The sequence below is a fragment of the Parasteatoda tepidariorum genome, chromosome 10 (assembly GCF_043381705.1).
Source record: "Parasteatoda tepidariorum isolate YZ-2023 chromosome 10, CAS_Ptep_4.0, whole genome shotgun sequence".
Taxonomy (NCBI): Eukaryota; Metazoa; Arthropoda; class Arachnida; order Araneae; family Theridiidae; genus Parasteatoda; species Parasteatoda tepidariorum.
This window is the reverse complement of record NC_092213.1, coordinates 64323665-64339315: the sequence shown is the minus strand read 5'-3', so window position 1 is coordinate 64339315 and position 15651 is coordinate 64323665. Positions and strand designations below refer to the sequence as shown.

The 15651-nt window shown below is 31.5% G+C and overlaps 1 protein-coding gene across 2 annotated transcripts; it reads left to right on the top strand.

Annotated features, from left to right (window-relative positions):
- Positions 1–1675: 1675 nt before the first annotated feature.
- Positions 1676–15258, top strand: LOC107436506 (uncharacterized). 2 transcript variants are annotated; one of them, XM_071186826.1, is made up of 5 exons: positions 1676–1793; positions 5480–5551; positions 7859–8002; positions 10058–11461; positions 13890–15258. In XM_071186826.1, the coding sequence occupies exons 2-5, from the start codon at positions 5527–5529 to the stop codon at positions 14045–14047; spliced, it is 1731 nt and encodes a 576-aa protein (XP_071042927.1). In that variant the 5' UTR covers positions 1676–1793; positions 5480–5526; the 3' UTR covers positions 14048–15258. The 2 variants fall into 2 exon arrangements, with proteins under 2 accessions (XP_071042927.1, XP_015903737.1); XM_016048251.3 differs by having other exon boundaries at positions 1678–1793; positions 5365–5551.
- The last annotated feature ends 393 nt before the right edge of the window (positions 15259–15651 follow it).

Sequence of the window (15651 nt, the reverse complement as noted above, 5' to 3'; positions counted from 1 at the left end):
TACAATATTTCGTACTTTCTGTATACAAAAGGGTTGGTTGGTGTTGTATCCATGGGGAGAACTATAGATATACATGAGTGTGCAAAACACTGCCGGCTAACTCCTTGATGTTGTCGGAGTACAGACTCTCGATATCAAAGGGGGAGAATTTTTCAAGCTGAGTCAGGGATCTTAAAATCGCAGGGCAGTCAAAAATATGTTTTGGTGTTAGTGGAATATCATCACAGTTGCTGCAGAGAAGGTAGGTTCTACTATTGCCATCTCCCAGGATCTTCATACCTCGATAGTGATAAGTTCTAAGGCGGATGATAGTTTTGGTAAGGTCTCTATTTGCATTTATTTCACAAATTTGAGAGTCTTTTTTAATGGTGTTTTCTCTCAGACGGAACCTTGCGATCGCATTAACATCGTCAAGAGAGACCTTGACGATATTTTTATTATTGAGATTTCTCCCTTCCTTGGCAAGTTGATCTGCCTCTTCGTTTCCAGGGATGCCGACATGCGCGGTCATCCATTGCAGAATACATATCCTGTTTAGTTTGTCAATTTCTTCCATTTGGTGTTGGATATCATGTGTTAGCCTTGATTGACCTTTATTTAATGCTTCTAAGGCAGCTTTGGAGTCATTTGTCAGTGTTGTTGAGTAAGCTGTATTCACGCAATGCATTATATATTGCTCTGAGTTCACTGATGAAATTTGAAGCGATGGAACCAGTGCCCAAAGAATGGTTTATGGTTGCGCCTTTTTTGAATAGTTTCGTCAGCTGAGCCTTCAGTAAATGCGTGGACAATGCTACTTTCCGACATTGCATTGATTGTTTGCATGCCCTTTTTAAAGATAACTAATGTTAATTCCTTTTTGGAGCATGGGACAATGAGATTGGTGTTGATAGTTGTATTCTTGGGTAAGCATTTAGAGAGTTTCCATGGGGGATCATGTATACAAAATAACCCTTATATATAACTTCTTAATTATTTACCAGATCGATTCCAATTAACCATTAAAAAATGAATCGGAAAATATATCTTACATGTTCCAGATATTCTTCGGATAGCAATGTGAAGTACGTACAAAAGTCTCATTCGATTCGACTTGAAAAATACTTTGGAAACTTGTTTAGATAGCAGTATTAGATTCATAAACAGGTACTAGGACAAAATTGTACTATTTGTTCATAAAACACGTACAATTTATAAACTATTAGTACAATCCTTTCTGGATTGATCTTTGTAGTGATTGGTTCACGACAGCGATGACTCACATAATTAAATAATCAAGAAAGTAGGAGTTTTATCAATTTCCTGAACTTTGTAAACGAATTTCCTTGAAGAAGAGGAGGTTAGAAAAAAAAGAAAATATTTGATACTAAATTATTATTTTTTCATTCATTTTGTTTCTCACTTAAACTTTTTTTACTTTTAGAATTATTGAAGGTTAAAGATGATTGGAAAAAAAAAATTCAGATCAAAATAAAGTATTACACTGCAAAAAATTTGAACGACAAGATTCGAATGCAAATTGAAGATATTTGCAATATAATTTATAATGAAGCATTACACTGCGAAAAATTGATATTGAAAAGCCATAGTCATTACGTTAAATATGAACTGATTTAAGCTGTGATTTGGAGCGAAAAAACAAGAAGAAAAATAAGGTTAAAAATCTTTCACTGGTTAAAAATTTAAATGGGTCATGTTTTTAGAACAAAAGGATAAATTCGCTCTTCAATGTTAATACAAATGCTATGTAAAATTAGGTAACCAAACTATTTTATGGAAAAGGCAAAATAAAAGTAAGTTTCTTAATTTGATTTTACGAAATATATATCAATTATTTACTCTATAACGCGGTCAGTTTTCTTGAAATAATGTTACTAAATAATGCATTTATTCGTCACAGAGAAAAACAACACATGAGATTGAAATAATTAAATGAAAAAATATTAAGCATAGCACATTGAAAATAAGTAAAAGAAAATCTAATGTAGCAATAAATTTCTTGTTACTTTTAAAAAATTAATTAAATTTTTTAAATTAATTTTTTTAACAAATAAATTTTTTTAACAAATTAATTTTCTTTTTTAAAATTTGCTTCGTTTTATAGTGTTTCGATTTAACTTATTATTTTAAGGAAGTCACTTTTTACAGCAAAAGGTTTTGAATATTTTTTCTTTGTTTTTTTAAAAATCATGAATCTTGAGCGAAATTTAACAGAGGATAATTTAACTAGTAAATGTTTACATGTGAAATGGGCGTTCCGTGAAGACTGCACTTAAAAATACATTATTAGAAATCTTGTCAAAAATGAAGCAAAGAAATGTATGCACATTCGGAGTTACAAATTATTATTCAAGAACCGTGGTGGCTCTGGAGATAGAGGGTTCGCCTTCCAATGAGGTGAACCGAGTTCGAATCTCAGCGACGGCTGGTCAATGCGAATTCCACACCCGGCTCTCACCGACCACAGTGCTGACGTAAAATATCCTCAGTGGTAGACGGATCATGAATCCCCTTGCTGACAGTCTAACCGTGGGAGGTTTTCGTGGTTTTTCTCTCCATGTAACGCAAATGCGAATTAGTTCCTATAAAAAGACCTCCAGGAAGGCAAATTTCTCCCAATTTTTGATCCAGAAATTTTCTTGTCTCCTGGATTGGGTTTCAAATTACAAGGCTGTGGAGTTGAACATTCGTAGTCGTGAACCCAAAAATTGGGTCAGCTGTTGAACGGCTGTTCTGAAATTATTATTTAGGGCAATAAAAATATCTAAACCTGTTTGCTTGCCGGTTGGAACAAATGAGTTAGAAAGTCATTCCTAATAAAAAAATAATAAAAAAATTAAAAAAAAAACACTTTAAATTTCAGCAGGTAATAAATATGGTTTTGATGTTTTCCACCACGTTTTTTTCACTTATAGTTTGATAAAGTTCAACAGCGTTTTTGTTACGTAATTATTTAAATAGTAATTTATGAAACTTAGTGTGTATACATTTTTATTTCCTTTTTGACAAGCATTCTAAAAAAAAAAATTGATGTTACGGGCGTTTGTTATGATTCTGTTTACTTTTTATAGAAATTATTTCTTATTTCTGTGAGAAACGCAGAGCAGAGTAGAATTTGCATGTTAAGTCTTTTATGCGTAACAGAAGCTATATTAAATTTAATTTAAAGTAGAAAAAAATCATCAAATCTAGATGGCTTAGAATGATTCATATATTTTACATCTGAATAACAATTTCTATATAAACCATATTTAATTAGTGTCCTTTAAAAAGTAAATCCGTTTAACGGAAATGGACGTTTCCTTATATCGAAAAATAAAAAAGAAATTGTCATACAAGTGTTTCATTAGGATTTATTTTGCAGAGACAGGATAGTTCTGCTTACCATAAAATATAATTTATGTTATGGCTTATATTTGGAAATGCTTGGATTTGAAGTCAAAGCCTATCATAATAGATAATTTATGCATAATATATAATTCAAGCAAAGAGTTACATTTAGATTTGAAGACAAAGCCTACCATAATTTATAATATATATCATAATATATAATTTATGCATGATGTATATTTTGTAATATATACCATAATATATAATTTATGCAAAGAGTTATTTTTGGATGTGATGTCAAGGCTCAGTAGTTTTTTTAAAGCTAACACGTGATCAACAACAGAATTTTTTTTTCTTTGTACAAATAAATATGCACTACCACTTTTTTAAAACGGGTGGTTTTCATATATAGATCACTTTTACCACTTTTTTTCATCTTATTAAGTACAAAATGAGTCTATAAGATTTGCATTATTTGTTTGAAAAAGTAAAATAATAACAGCGTCATTTTTTGTTAAAGAAGTTTAGGAGTAACTCTCTTAAACCACATCGGAGTGACCACATTGTGTAATTAACAGACGCTAGATGCGGCTAAGCTACGCCTAACTTAATAATTTATAATAATTCATTCTAAAGGTAACAAAATCGAACAGTGATGGAAACTATATCGTAAGCACAAACAGAGTGGACAAGAACCAGGAAATGAACTAAAAATTAAAGGGAGGTTATTAGGGCATCTTGGGATTGAAGCCCTTGACGTTTTAGATGTACAGTACGCAAAATAAAAAAACAGAGTACCCTATTTAATTTTCGATTTAGTAATCGTATTTTCAAGTGCTAAACAATCTGAAAGTTTAAAGAATCTTACTTTGGTGATCTAACTAATTTTTGTAGGCGGTACTTTAAATTACGAAATCGGACAGAGGAACATTGAACATTTTCTAAAACAACTCAATATTAAGTATAGTTACAGTTTTAAGGATTCGGTTAATTATCACGCTGAATCAGTTTTCGGATCATATTTAATTGGATACCCGCAAACGACGTCACACGTGTGTCGAACCTGATTGGCTTACCCACGCATGACGTCGCTTGAAAGTATCCAATTGTTACAAATGTTTTTATGACGCAAATTGTTCCTCAATAACAACTCTTATTATATATTTTTAGAATTATTGTCAAAATTAAAAAAAATAAATAAATAAACGTTAGAGATTTTAAAGTAATATTTAAGTGAGAAATAAGAAAACGCTATCAAAGTCTGACTATTGAAGAAGACAGATGTGATAAACATCAAAATTTGTTAAATTGTCAGAAGAAACCGGAAGCAGTTGAAGGATAAGAGGCAATCAAACATGTTTTGATGCTTTCTACATTTATCTCCTACGACAGTCATTTGTCAGACTTCGATAGAGCTTGTTTGTTTTTCCTCAAAAATAATAATTTGAGCCTACAATGCGCTGAAGCAGAGGGTTTCGGTCCTGTTGCCTTTTCGGCCCCCGTTGTTGTTTCAGTTCCGTTGTATATAAATTTTAAAAAAATTACCCAATTTGCAAAACGTTCTAATGTAATCGCAATGATCTTTATTGCTACTTTATTAATTTTTGGCTGCTAACAGGAGAAACAAAAATGAAGGTAGTTAGCATAGCGATCGTTATTTATTTATTTATTTGTTTTCCAAATTTCACAATCATAATACATCATTACATAATAATTAATTTCATTACTCAAATTATGATTAGGGCCATTGAAACATTACCACTGTAATTTAAAAAAGTAAGAAATGGGACATCAAAATAGACGAATTGAAAGAACAAGGGACTGAATCGGGAAAGGGACCAAAATGACAAAGGAACCGTAACGGCAACGAGACCGAAACGGCGGGACCATAATGTCATGAACCCCATCTCTTATATTTTTTTTTGGTCTTCCTTTTCGGAAAAAGTTTCTATATGTATATACATTAAGGTGACCACTACGGAACATCCTTTGTATCATAAAACATTTGGATTAAGCCTTTTTCTCATGTTATAGAAAGAAGGCATGGAAAACAGCAGAAAATGGATTGTAGCTTTAGAATGTAGCTTAATCAGTTGCATAGTACAATGTCCATACAGATTATTTGGTTTGCTTTATGTTTCCTTTATAGACCGATATGAGACGGAGAGAGACAAAGCAGCTATACCCATTTTCACGATGTATTTAATCAATAGCATATTAGGTAAGTGATGCAATTTTTATCTTAAATATTATAGATTAATAATAAAATGTGCACACTCATAAGATGACCACAAAAATTAAAATCTAGTTTAAGTAATTAGCAATCTACTTTCTGACTTCTACATGTACAGTGCGTAAAATAAAAAACGAACCACCCTGAATAAGTATTGATTCAATAATCGGATCTTCAGGTTCTAGGACTCATGCTTAATGATTCAAGAAGGTGACTTCAAATATGCTAATTAATTTGAGTAGACAATATTCTAAGTTACGGAATCAGACACAAAAATGTTCTTTCTTTGAATACATCTACCTTTTTTTCGAATGATTCGGATTTCTGACCCTCAAAATATAGGGGGTAGCCGCAAAATGGGAAATATGGTCACTATAGTTTGGTCAGGAGAGCAGTCCAAAGTTTGGACCCTTAATGTTTATTTTCCTTTTTGCGTATTTCGCCATATCACGAGAACTTTTATATCAAATTAAAATATTTTTGCTCATAATTATAAAATTCGTTTATCCAAAGATAATTCCATGCAAAATATAACTTTTAGTAAATATTTATTATTATTTTAATTAATAACATTCTAAAATTTTTGAATTGCAAACTATAAAATTTTTTACACTATTTTAAAGGATGTAGTTTTACATGGCTAAATTCAAAAATTGATCGAAATCGGTTGAATAGTTCCTGAGAAATCAAACTTTAAAAATAAGGCTTCTTTAACACAGTATTATTATAAGGTTAAATTGCTAATCAAAACAGTGTTCATTTTTGTAGACTCCCCACATGGAATCTTGAGCGTTTTGTAACATCTCGGTAGCCATTTTAAGTTTTAAAACAGCTGAGAGCCCATACCTTACACCATGTTTTTAAATTTTCGAGTTTCTAATTATCAAGCATGTCAGGAGATAATTTTATGATTTTCAAATGTTAGTTCCAGATCCCAATAAATTTATGTTTTACATCCTATAGGATTAGAATTGTAATCTCAACCAGATATTATAATATTTCGTTTGGAATGCATTCTTCAAAACAATACAGAATCCACGCTTTTGTATTGTTTTGAATGCTTTAGGTGTACCTTACCTTACGCTACCATTAGCTTTAAAAGGATCGACACAAACATATTATCAATGAAGAAAGATGGCTCTCTTTGTTTGACAGCCAATGTGTGAACAGCCAGTGTGGCAAGAGGTTTAGAAAAAAAGGTCTGCAGCAATATGTTTCTCGTGCGCAAAGAAATGCACTGGGATATTAAGTGATAAATGTCTTACTCTTGCATGTCACTGGCAGACCTCATAATGCTCGTGAAACTCAGCCCAATGCTGAAAAACCTTAAGTATTAAGTCTGGATCCATTCTTCTATAGCCAAGATATAGCATCAAGTGACTATTGTCGACGTTGAAAGAAAATTTGTCTTGAACAAGGTTTTCTTTAGACAATGTTGCAAAAACAACAGCCTATAACTGAATCAATGAGTTTGAAAGAGATTTCGATTAAGACTTTCAACTATACCCAGATAGCAAAATAAAGCTTATTTTCTCTCAGCAAAAGCCTTTTAATGTAAACCTAAAAAGGTTTTTATACGATTTACGTGTAAACCTTTTAATCTTAAAATGAGATCTTTGACAATCTGCTCTATTCTACGCACATTGTCCTAATCCAGAACTTTGGAAAACAACCTTCTTTATAAAAACCTTAAATCGAGGTTGTCTTAGGGTTATCAAACGTGAAAAGAAATACTTGAATAAAGCTAGTCTTAAGGTGAAAATAACCTTTAATTTAGATAATTATAAGGTTTCTTTTCGTAACGTCTTGTATGCTCAGCTAAAATCCACCTTGTCATGAAATTTTAATGGACAATGCAATTTGATCCTATCGCTAGCTTTACGTCAACTCAAATGTCAATATGGACCTAAGTTACCATTTTAAAGTGACAGTACTTTTTTTAAAAAAACTTTAAAAATAATTTTTAACCCTTTTTAGATGAAAGGTTTGAAACTGCAATATTTTTGCTTTATTGAAAAAAGGTTTTTAGTGCAAACATTTTTGTGACAATAAAATGAAAATTCTGACCCAAGGTTTCCATAACGGTACATGCTTTTTGGAAAGTTGGTCCTTCTTTCCAATAAATGCTCGAATAGGTTTGGCGCTTGAGTAGAAAGTAATTAACAAGTTTTCCTTCTCAACTCTCATGTTTGCAATTAATAAAAATGCTTTACTACCGTTGTTATTACCTTAACTTTTTTTTATGTTAGGGTCTTATATTATGAAACTAAAATTAAAATTAAAATTTTTTTTCAGGTCCCTTCATAGGCTGGCTAGGCCAGAAGTTTGGCCCGGAGCGAACTACATTAATTGGATGTCTAATATCCTCAATAGGATTTGGTGCAACGTTTTTTGCTGAAGATATTATGGTTGTTACTTTTTTTATAGGCATTGTTCACGGTAAGAATTTAAAATAATACTTATAGTTTAAAAAAAAAACTTTTTTATTTTCCTCTTGATAACCAGCCGTAATAAACTTTAAATCCTATCCTAAAAAAAAAAAAAAAAAAAACCCTACCGGAAGTCTTGGGGCCCACTTCTGACCTCATAGCATTGACGCGACTATTTCTTTTTTTGACGTTCCGGTTTGTTCGCATATACTCGGAATACTCAGTTGTTCTTCTCAGTTGTTCATATTTTAAAATATAACATGAAGATATGAAGAAAAAAAATATTTTGTTGTTGTTAATTTACGTCGCACTAGAGCTGCACAATGGTCTATTGGCGACGGTCTGGGAAACATTCCGAAGGATGATCCGAAGACATGCCATCACAATTTTGATCCTCTGCGGAGGGGATGGCACCCCCGCTTCGGTAGTCCGACAACCTGCGGGTGAAAAATATATTTTGGAAAACTGATCGTTGAGATGCGGATTAACGCAATTTACTTTAACCAGCAGAAATTCTTCGACCAGAATCTTTTACCGGAAGTTGAAACAACCTATACTAATACTGCCCCCTACCGTAGAGAACAAGAAACACGGTCGGGAATATGGTAAATATACATTACCTTATAGTAAAGAATTATCTGAACTTTAAAATGGATAAATAGCTTTAATTTTTAAAAGAAAAGATATGAAACTTTTTTGAAAAATCAACTATTTGGCAAGATTTCCAACCTAGACAATAATCATTAAAATAAATTAACAACTTTTAATTTTCGTGAATATTTATGGGCCTAGAAAGTGCATGGTTGGAGAATAACTTTGATTTTCCTTCATATTGGCATTTTGCGTTATTTTCCTAATTAGAATTGCGAACTCTAGTTAATATATACTAACGAAACATAACAGACAATAACAACTGTTACAAACTCATAAAAGTTATAAAAACAACTAGCTAAACTATTTTATTAAATGACAGAGGTTTCGAGGAATAGCCTGAAGCTGCTATTCCCTATGTTAAAGTATCAGTAAAATAGCATAGACATTTTTCGGCAATTCGGAATAGTAATGGTAATAATGGTCATATAGTAATGGCGTGACTGATTTAAGAGGGATTTTACCTGCTTTCAAATTAGTTTACTTTAAACATTCAATTAGAAATATAAATTTTTCAAATAAACTTTCTTTACTGATTATAACGAAACACTATTTAGTGAAAAAAATTTTTACTTTAATTATAAAACTTTTATTTTGTAAATCAGGAAATCAAGATTACAAACTGTCTGAATATTAAAATGCATGACTATAACAAAAATTCTTTCTCGAAAATTCACATTTCAAGCCAAAAAAGTAGTAACTGTGTTCATTTTGCCTATGTACCTATCCATAACGCTAATACTATTCATGTTCTATGTTTATTATGTAATACAAATACTAATACTATGTAATACAAATACTAATACTATGTAATACAAATACTAATACTAATATTGTACCTATCAGTTTAATATTTGCCAAAAATGTTTTTAGTCGAAATTGAAAAACATTTAGATCTCCTAAAAGGGGCCTAAGGTTAGGGGGTAAAAACGTAAATTTTAGAATTTTTTTTAGAAAAGCATAAATAAATACAATAAAACTTAGCTTTTACACTCAAAATCTGCTATCCAAAAATCTACTATAAAAATATTCCGTATGAAATATAACGTCTTAAAATCTAACTCGAAATATTCATAATAACCTAACCCAAAAATTGAATGTATCGAATAAAAAATCGAATCGAATAAAAATGTACATGTACTGTCAGAAAAAAATAAAAGTTTTAATGATGATTTCGAGAGAACTAACCCTTATAGTTTATAAATAACTTGTGTCTTTCACAAAAAAAAGCTTTAGGCCCATAATAGGCCAGTCAAAATGTGATCATAGAGTAAACTTTTTATCAATTTGCATTTTTTTAAAAATAAATTCTGCGATGAACTCAAACAAATGCAAGTATTTAAGTTTTTTTTATGACATATGTATTTAAAGAAATGTTCCTTTCATTGTTCAATAATTAAATTTATTATTTCAGGCACTGGACAATCACTCAGCTCAACTTTAATTTCAAATATTATTCAAAAACACTTCAACGAAAACTTTAACACTGCTAACGATATTTATAAAGCCGGATCTTGCATTAGTGGTTTCATTTTTCCTCCAATTGCCATTTATTTACTTAATGAGTATGGAACGTCCGGGACATGCCTTATTATATCCGGCATTTTGTTAAATGGACTCCCATTAATCTTGTTGGTAATGAGAACTGATCTAAAACTCAAATGTGCAACATTATTTCATGAGACGCGTAACTCACAAGAATTTTCAACAAAGAGAAGTGAATGTACTGTGCTGAAAGATGATCGAAATTTGAGCCTTCAAAGTAGTTTGAAAAAGGAAAGCTCAAGTAGTGACAGAATTGAGAAACGCGAATCATTCAATACATTAGAATTTACAAAAGAATCCATTTTGCACGATACTTGTAAAACAAGCAATACATTAGAATTTACAAAAGAATCAATTATACATGATGAAACAAGCAAAACATTAGAATTTACAGAAGAAACCATTTTACCTGATAATCGTCAAATACGCTGTAGTTTAGAATTTATTGAAGAATCCATTTTTCAAGATAACGGGGAAACAAGCAATTCATTAGAATTTACAAAAGAATCTCTTTTACATGATGGAACAAGCAAATCATTAGAATTTACAGAAGAAACCATTTTGCCTGATAATCGTCAAGCAAGCAATAGTTCAGCGTTTAAAGAAGAATCGATTTTGCGAGATAATGGTGAAACAAGCAATGCATTAGAATTTGTAGAAGAACATATTTCACATGATAATAGTGATGAAAATAAGCAATTAAAAATATATACATCTTCAAGTTTTTCTGCGAAAGGCTTGAGAGATAATTCAAAACAAATTTCTACACCAACAGATACAAGTAAAAACCATACAATATATTTCTGGAGAACTATGAGAATTTTTAAGAATTCTACCTTCTGGTGTATATCCACACTTATAACACTTGAACACTTTGTTACCTCAATAGTTTTCACTACTTTAATTGATTACTCCAGAGATAAAGGAGTACCGAGCGAATACGTAATATATCTTGTGACATTTCCTCCTTTGTTTGACATGCTGGGTCGTGTTTCCCTGGTATGGATAGTGGATAAAGGCTATATGACATACAGTTCATTTGTGGTTGTCGCAAACTCCTATATAGCTATAACTGTTTTAGGAATGATACTGTCAAGTAATTTTACAGAGCTCTTAATAGGAACTTTGTTCTTTTCCTATGGAACAGGAGCACTCATAGCCATTATAGCAGGGCAAATGTTCGATGTTTTAGATAAAAAGGATCATATTATGGGCATGTCTTGCAAAGGTATTCTATTTGCTCCAGTTAGTTTTGCCTCACCTCAATTAATAGGTAAGTAAAAAAAGTTTTTCAAAAGTCATAATGAAACGAAATTATACAGAGTAATTGATTAAGAAGCATAGTTTCAATGCACTATAAATCAAGAACAATGTAATATGTTATTTTTTACCTACAAGAAAAGTGCATGGGATTATTTTAAGTCTTGTTAGAGACAGTCGCAAATGGTTTTTTGTGACCCCTTTGTCACACAACACACAGCCGGTAATGCATTTGCGCCCTAACGCATCTTAAGGTATCAGAATCAAATCCATCGATAGTGATGAATTCCGCTTAGTTTTCACTAATGATGCGACATTCCACGTCAGTGAAAAGGTAAACAAGCGAAATGCTTTATTTCGAGAAACGAAGAATGGCTAATTCCCAGATCAACATGTGAGAGTTTTCCCTAAGGTAAATCTGTTCTGTGCAATGTCCAGAAAGAAAGTGTTCGGCAATTTCTTTTTTCAAGACTAAACTGTCACGGGAGATGTTTTTTTGAATATGCAAACTACTTGGCTGATATTTAAGTCTACAGTTGCAGGATGACACAGGCAACTTCATTCTCCAATTGGATGGTGAAAAATCACACTATTTAGCCTACATGTGAGATTACCTTGATGAAATATCTCCTTCACCGGTGGATTGGGAGAGCAGTTGACTTCGACAAGCCACTTACCTTATGGCAATTCAAAAGTTCTAACCTAACCCTTATCACCTTGTGATTTCCACATGCAGGGTTATGTACAGTTTGTCTATGGAAAAACTTCCCTTACCACAAAGTCTAAGGCCATCTGCTGCTATGGAAACAAGAAAAAGAGCATTTCAAAGAGGAGAGTTTTTCTCTTCCCTGATTCCCTTAGGGACCCGAGTCAAAACGTGTCTTAAATATTGACCTATCACCCCAACTTGAAATAGTTAAACCTCGTAACCATAGTCACCGCTACTGCTCCAGACGAATAGTGAGGGGAGTTCTTTCCATAGACTGACTGTAAAATATAAGATATTAGTTTCTCTCCTTCCTGTTTATCTAGCGGAGTTGAAACATCGTATCACAGTCATTATCAATGGATTTGAGTCAGATATCTTAACACGTGTTAAAGGGGGGGGGGGGAATCGATTACCGGCTAGATGTGTGACGTGTGACTAAAAGGTGCAGATTACATTGCTCTTCATTTATAGAGTATTGAAATTATATACTTCGTTACGAATCACCCTGTATTTTGAACTCTGTGTGCTGGCAGATATAAGGTAAAATGTCCTCAGTGATAGACGGATCATGAGTTAGAATCCCCTTGTTACCGGGCTAACCATGTGAGGCTTTTGCGGTCTTCCTCACCACGCAGCGCAAATGTGGCTTAGTCTCTTTAAAAAATCCTCCAGGAGGGCTAGTTTGCTGAATGCTTGATCTAAGTGTTTTCTTGTCTTCGGGATTGGGTTCAAAATTACAAAACTGCGGAGTTGAACATTGCTAGCCCTAAACTCAGAATTGGGTAGGCTGTTCAACGCTGATTATAAAATAAAATAAAAAATATAATTGTTTACTGTCATTTTATCAACATTTTTATCAACAAAAATGCTTATAATTCTTATTTATTGAGATTTTATTATTATTTAATAATAATTGACCAGGTTTCAACGCTATAGAATAGGCATTTTTTAGGGTCTCGTTCTTTCAATTTAATTTTCAACGAACCAAACAACAAATGAATTTGGAAGACTCCGCAAGCTTGACATGATGCTAACTCAAAATAAAAACAAACGGCACTATTTTTTAGAATTATAGCCAAATAAGGGATAACACTCAAAACATGGCAAACCTTACACTTTATTTATACTGTGATATTAATTTTATTCAATTTGTTTTAGGCTGACGACCTGCTAGAATTTATAAACTTAACACTCAAATCATGACAAAACTTACACTTTATTTATGCTGTGATATTAATATTATTACATTTGTTTCAGACTCACGACCTGCTAGAATTTATAAACTTAACACTCAAAACATGGCAAACCTTTCACTTTATTTATGCCGTGATATTAATTTTATTAAATTTGTTTTAGGCTCACGACCTGCTAGAATTTATAAACTTAACACTCAAAACATGGCAAACCTTACACTTTATTTATGCCGTGATATTAATTTTATTAAATTTGTTTTAGGCTCACGACCTGCTAGAATTTATAAACTATAGTAAATTCTTATAAATGGTAAAATTAAGAGTAAATTGAAACTTAAATCACAATAATAAAACTTCCTAGAATATTAAGCCTGTTCACGCAACGCCTCGTAAGAATAGTATAAGCGGAGGGATACACTGAAAGTTTTTTGAATTTCTTCCGGTTTTAGAAAGCATGTTATTGTTTACATTCAGTCAACCATCCATATTGACTTGTTATTTTAGTTTTTTTACCCTCTAATTTCATATTTTTATTTTAGGTTTCTTCAGGAATGATTTAAAATCATATAATGGACTTTATTATTTATGCATCCTTTTCTGTTTCATATGCTGTGCATTAGCTCCTATACCAGCTCGACTTACAAAAGCAAATAAGCTGCGGAAGAGAATATTTTTACAAAAAAGTATAGCTGCATAAGTTTGGATCTTGTTCTTAAGACACTGCATAGGATGTTACAAGCCTTTTCAAAGCAACAAAAACAAATAAGCAAATAAGACTTACAAAAGCAAATAATCTTCGGAAAAGAATATTTTTACAAAAAAGTCTGGCTGCATAAGTTTGAATCTTGTTCTTAAGACACTGCATAGGATGTTACAAGCCTTTTCAAAGCTCATAAAAGCAAATAAGCAAATAAGACTTACAAAAGCAAATAATCTTCGGAAAAGAATATTTTTACAAAAAAGTCTGGCTGCATAAGTTTGAATCTTGTTCTTAAGACACTGCATAGGATGTAACAAGCCTTTTCAAAGCTCATAAAAGCAAATAAGCAAATAAGACTTACAAAAGCAAATAATCTTCGGAAAAGAATATTTTTACAAAAACGTATAGCTGCATAAGTTTGGATCTTGTTTTTAAGACACAGTATAAGATGTTACACGAAATTATAGAATGGCATTTTAAAATCATGTATGGGAAAAAGCAAAAAGGAAGCCTATGTTGCAATGTGAGAAAGTCTAATTCAAAACTCGAAGAGAAACATATACGTCATGTATTAAGAATCCTTTCTGCGTTATTATAGCTCAATATACGAAAATAATTAGCATAACAAAATAATATCGCTACAAGAGTGCATTGCTGTATGGCTGGGTTAGAACTGCTTTTGCACGGAAGATAATGTGTAAAATTGAAAGAATTAAGGAAGAATATTTTAAAATTATTGTTGGAAAAGGGCAAGAAAAAATCTCGCGTTACAATGCCAATAATTTTCGTTAGTTCAGAAACTGATAAGAAGCTTATGCTTTATTTCCCATGAATTTTATTTTGCTTATATTGATGCATTTTATTTATGCTTCATGTCAATTACATAAAACAAAATAAACAGGTTCTGTGTCAAGTATATGAAAGCATATAATCATGTTCCACGTCAAATATATGAAAGCAAATAAACAGGTTCCATGTCAAGTATATGAAAGCGAATGGACAGGTTCCATGAATTATTGCAAATTATTTTTTGTATTGATTTATTTTTTAGTATGATTTACTCTTGATGTCCATAACCATTTTTACGCATGATTTCGAGTTGTTTTTAGGTAAAGATTAAATTTATGCATGTAAATATGAACAAATTTGTTTGTATGCAAAGAAATGTGTGAAATAGTAAAATTTGTAAATAAATATATTTTTTTTAAAAAAAATAATGCTTTTAATTTTCTTTTTTTGGTTAGGAAGGCTCAAAAAGTAGTGATTGTTTTAAGCTCAAATATCATTCTCTGTGATGTTTTATCACATTTTATACAATTAAATACATACTTGATTCGAGAAAAAGTCCGTGAATGTGAACAAATAAAACATTCTAAACATTGTTTCACACCTGATAAAAATTTTGCGCAAAACTATCCATTAGATTGGATGAGAGGATTTTGAAGAATATAAAATTGGTCGCCCTATTCGATCAATGTAAAAGAAAGGTTACTACTTTAAAATTAAAATAAAAAGTAACAATTTATGTAAAAAGAGAAATAAATAAATAATTCAATAATACAAGCATTTAAAATTAATTATAAATAATGAAAAATTATAAA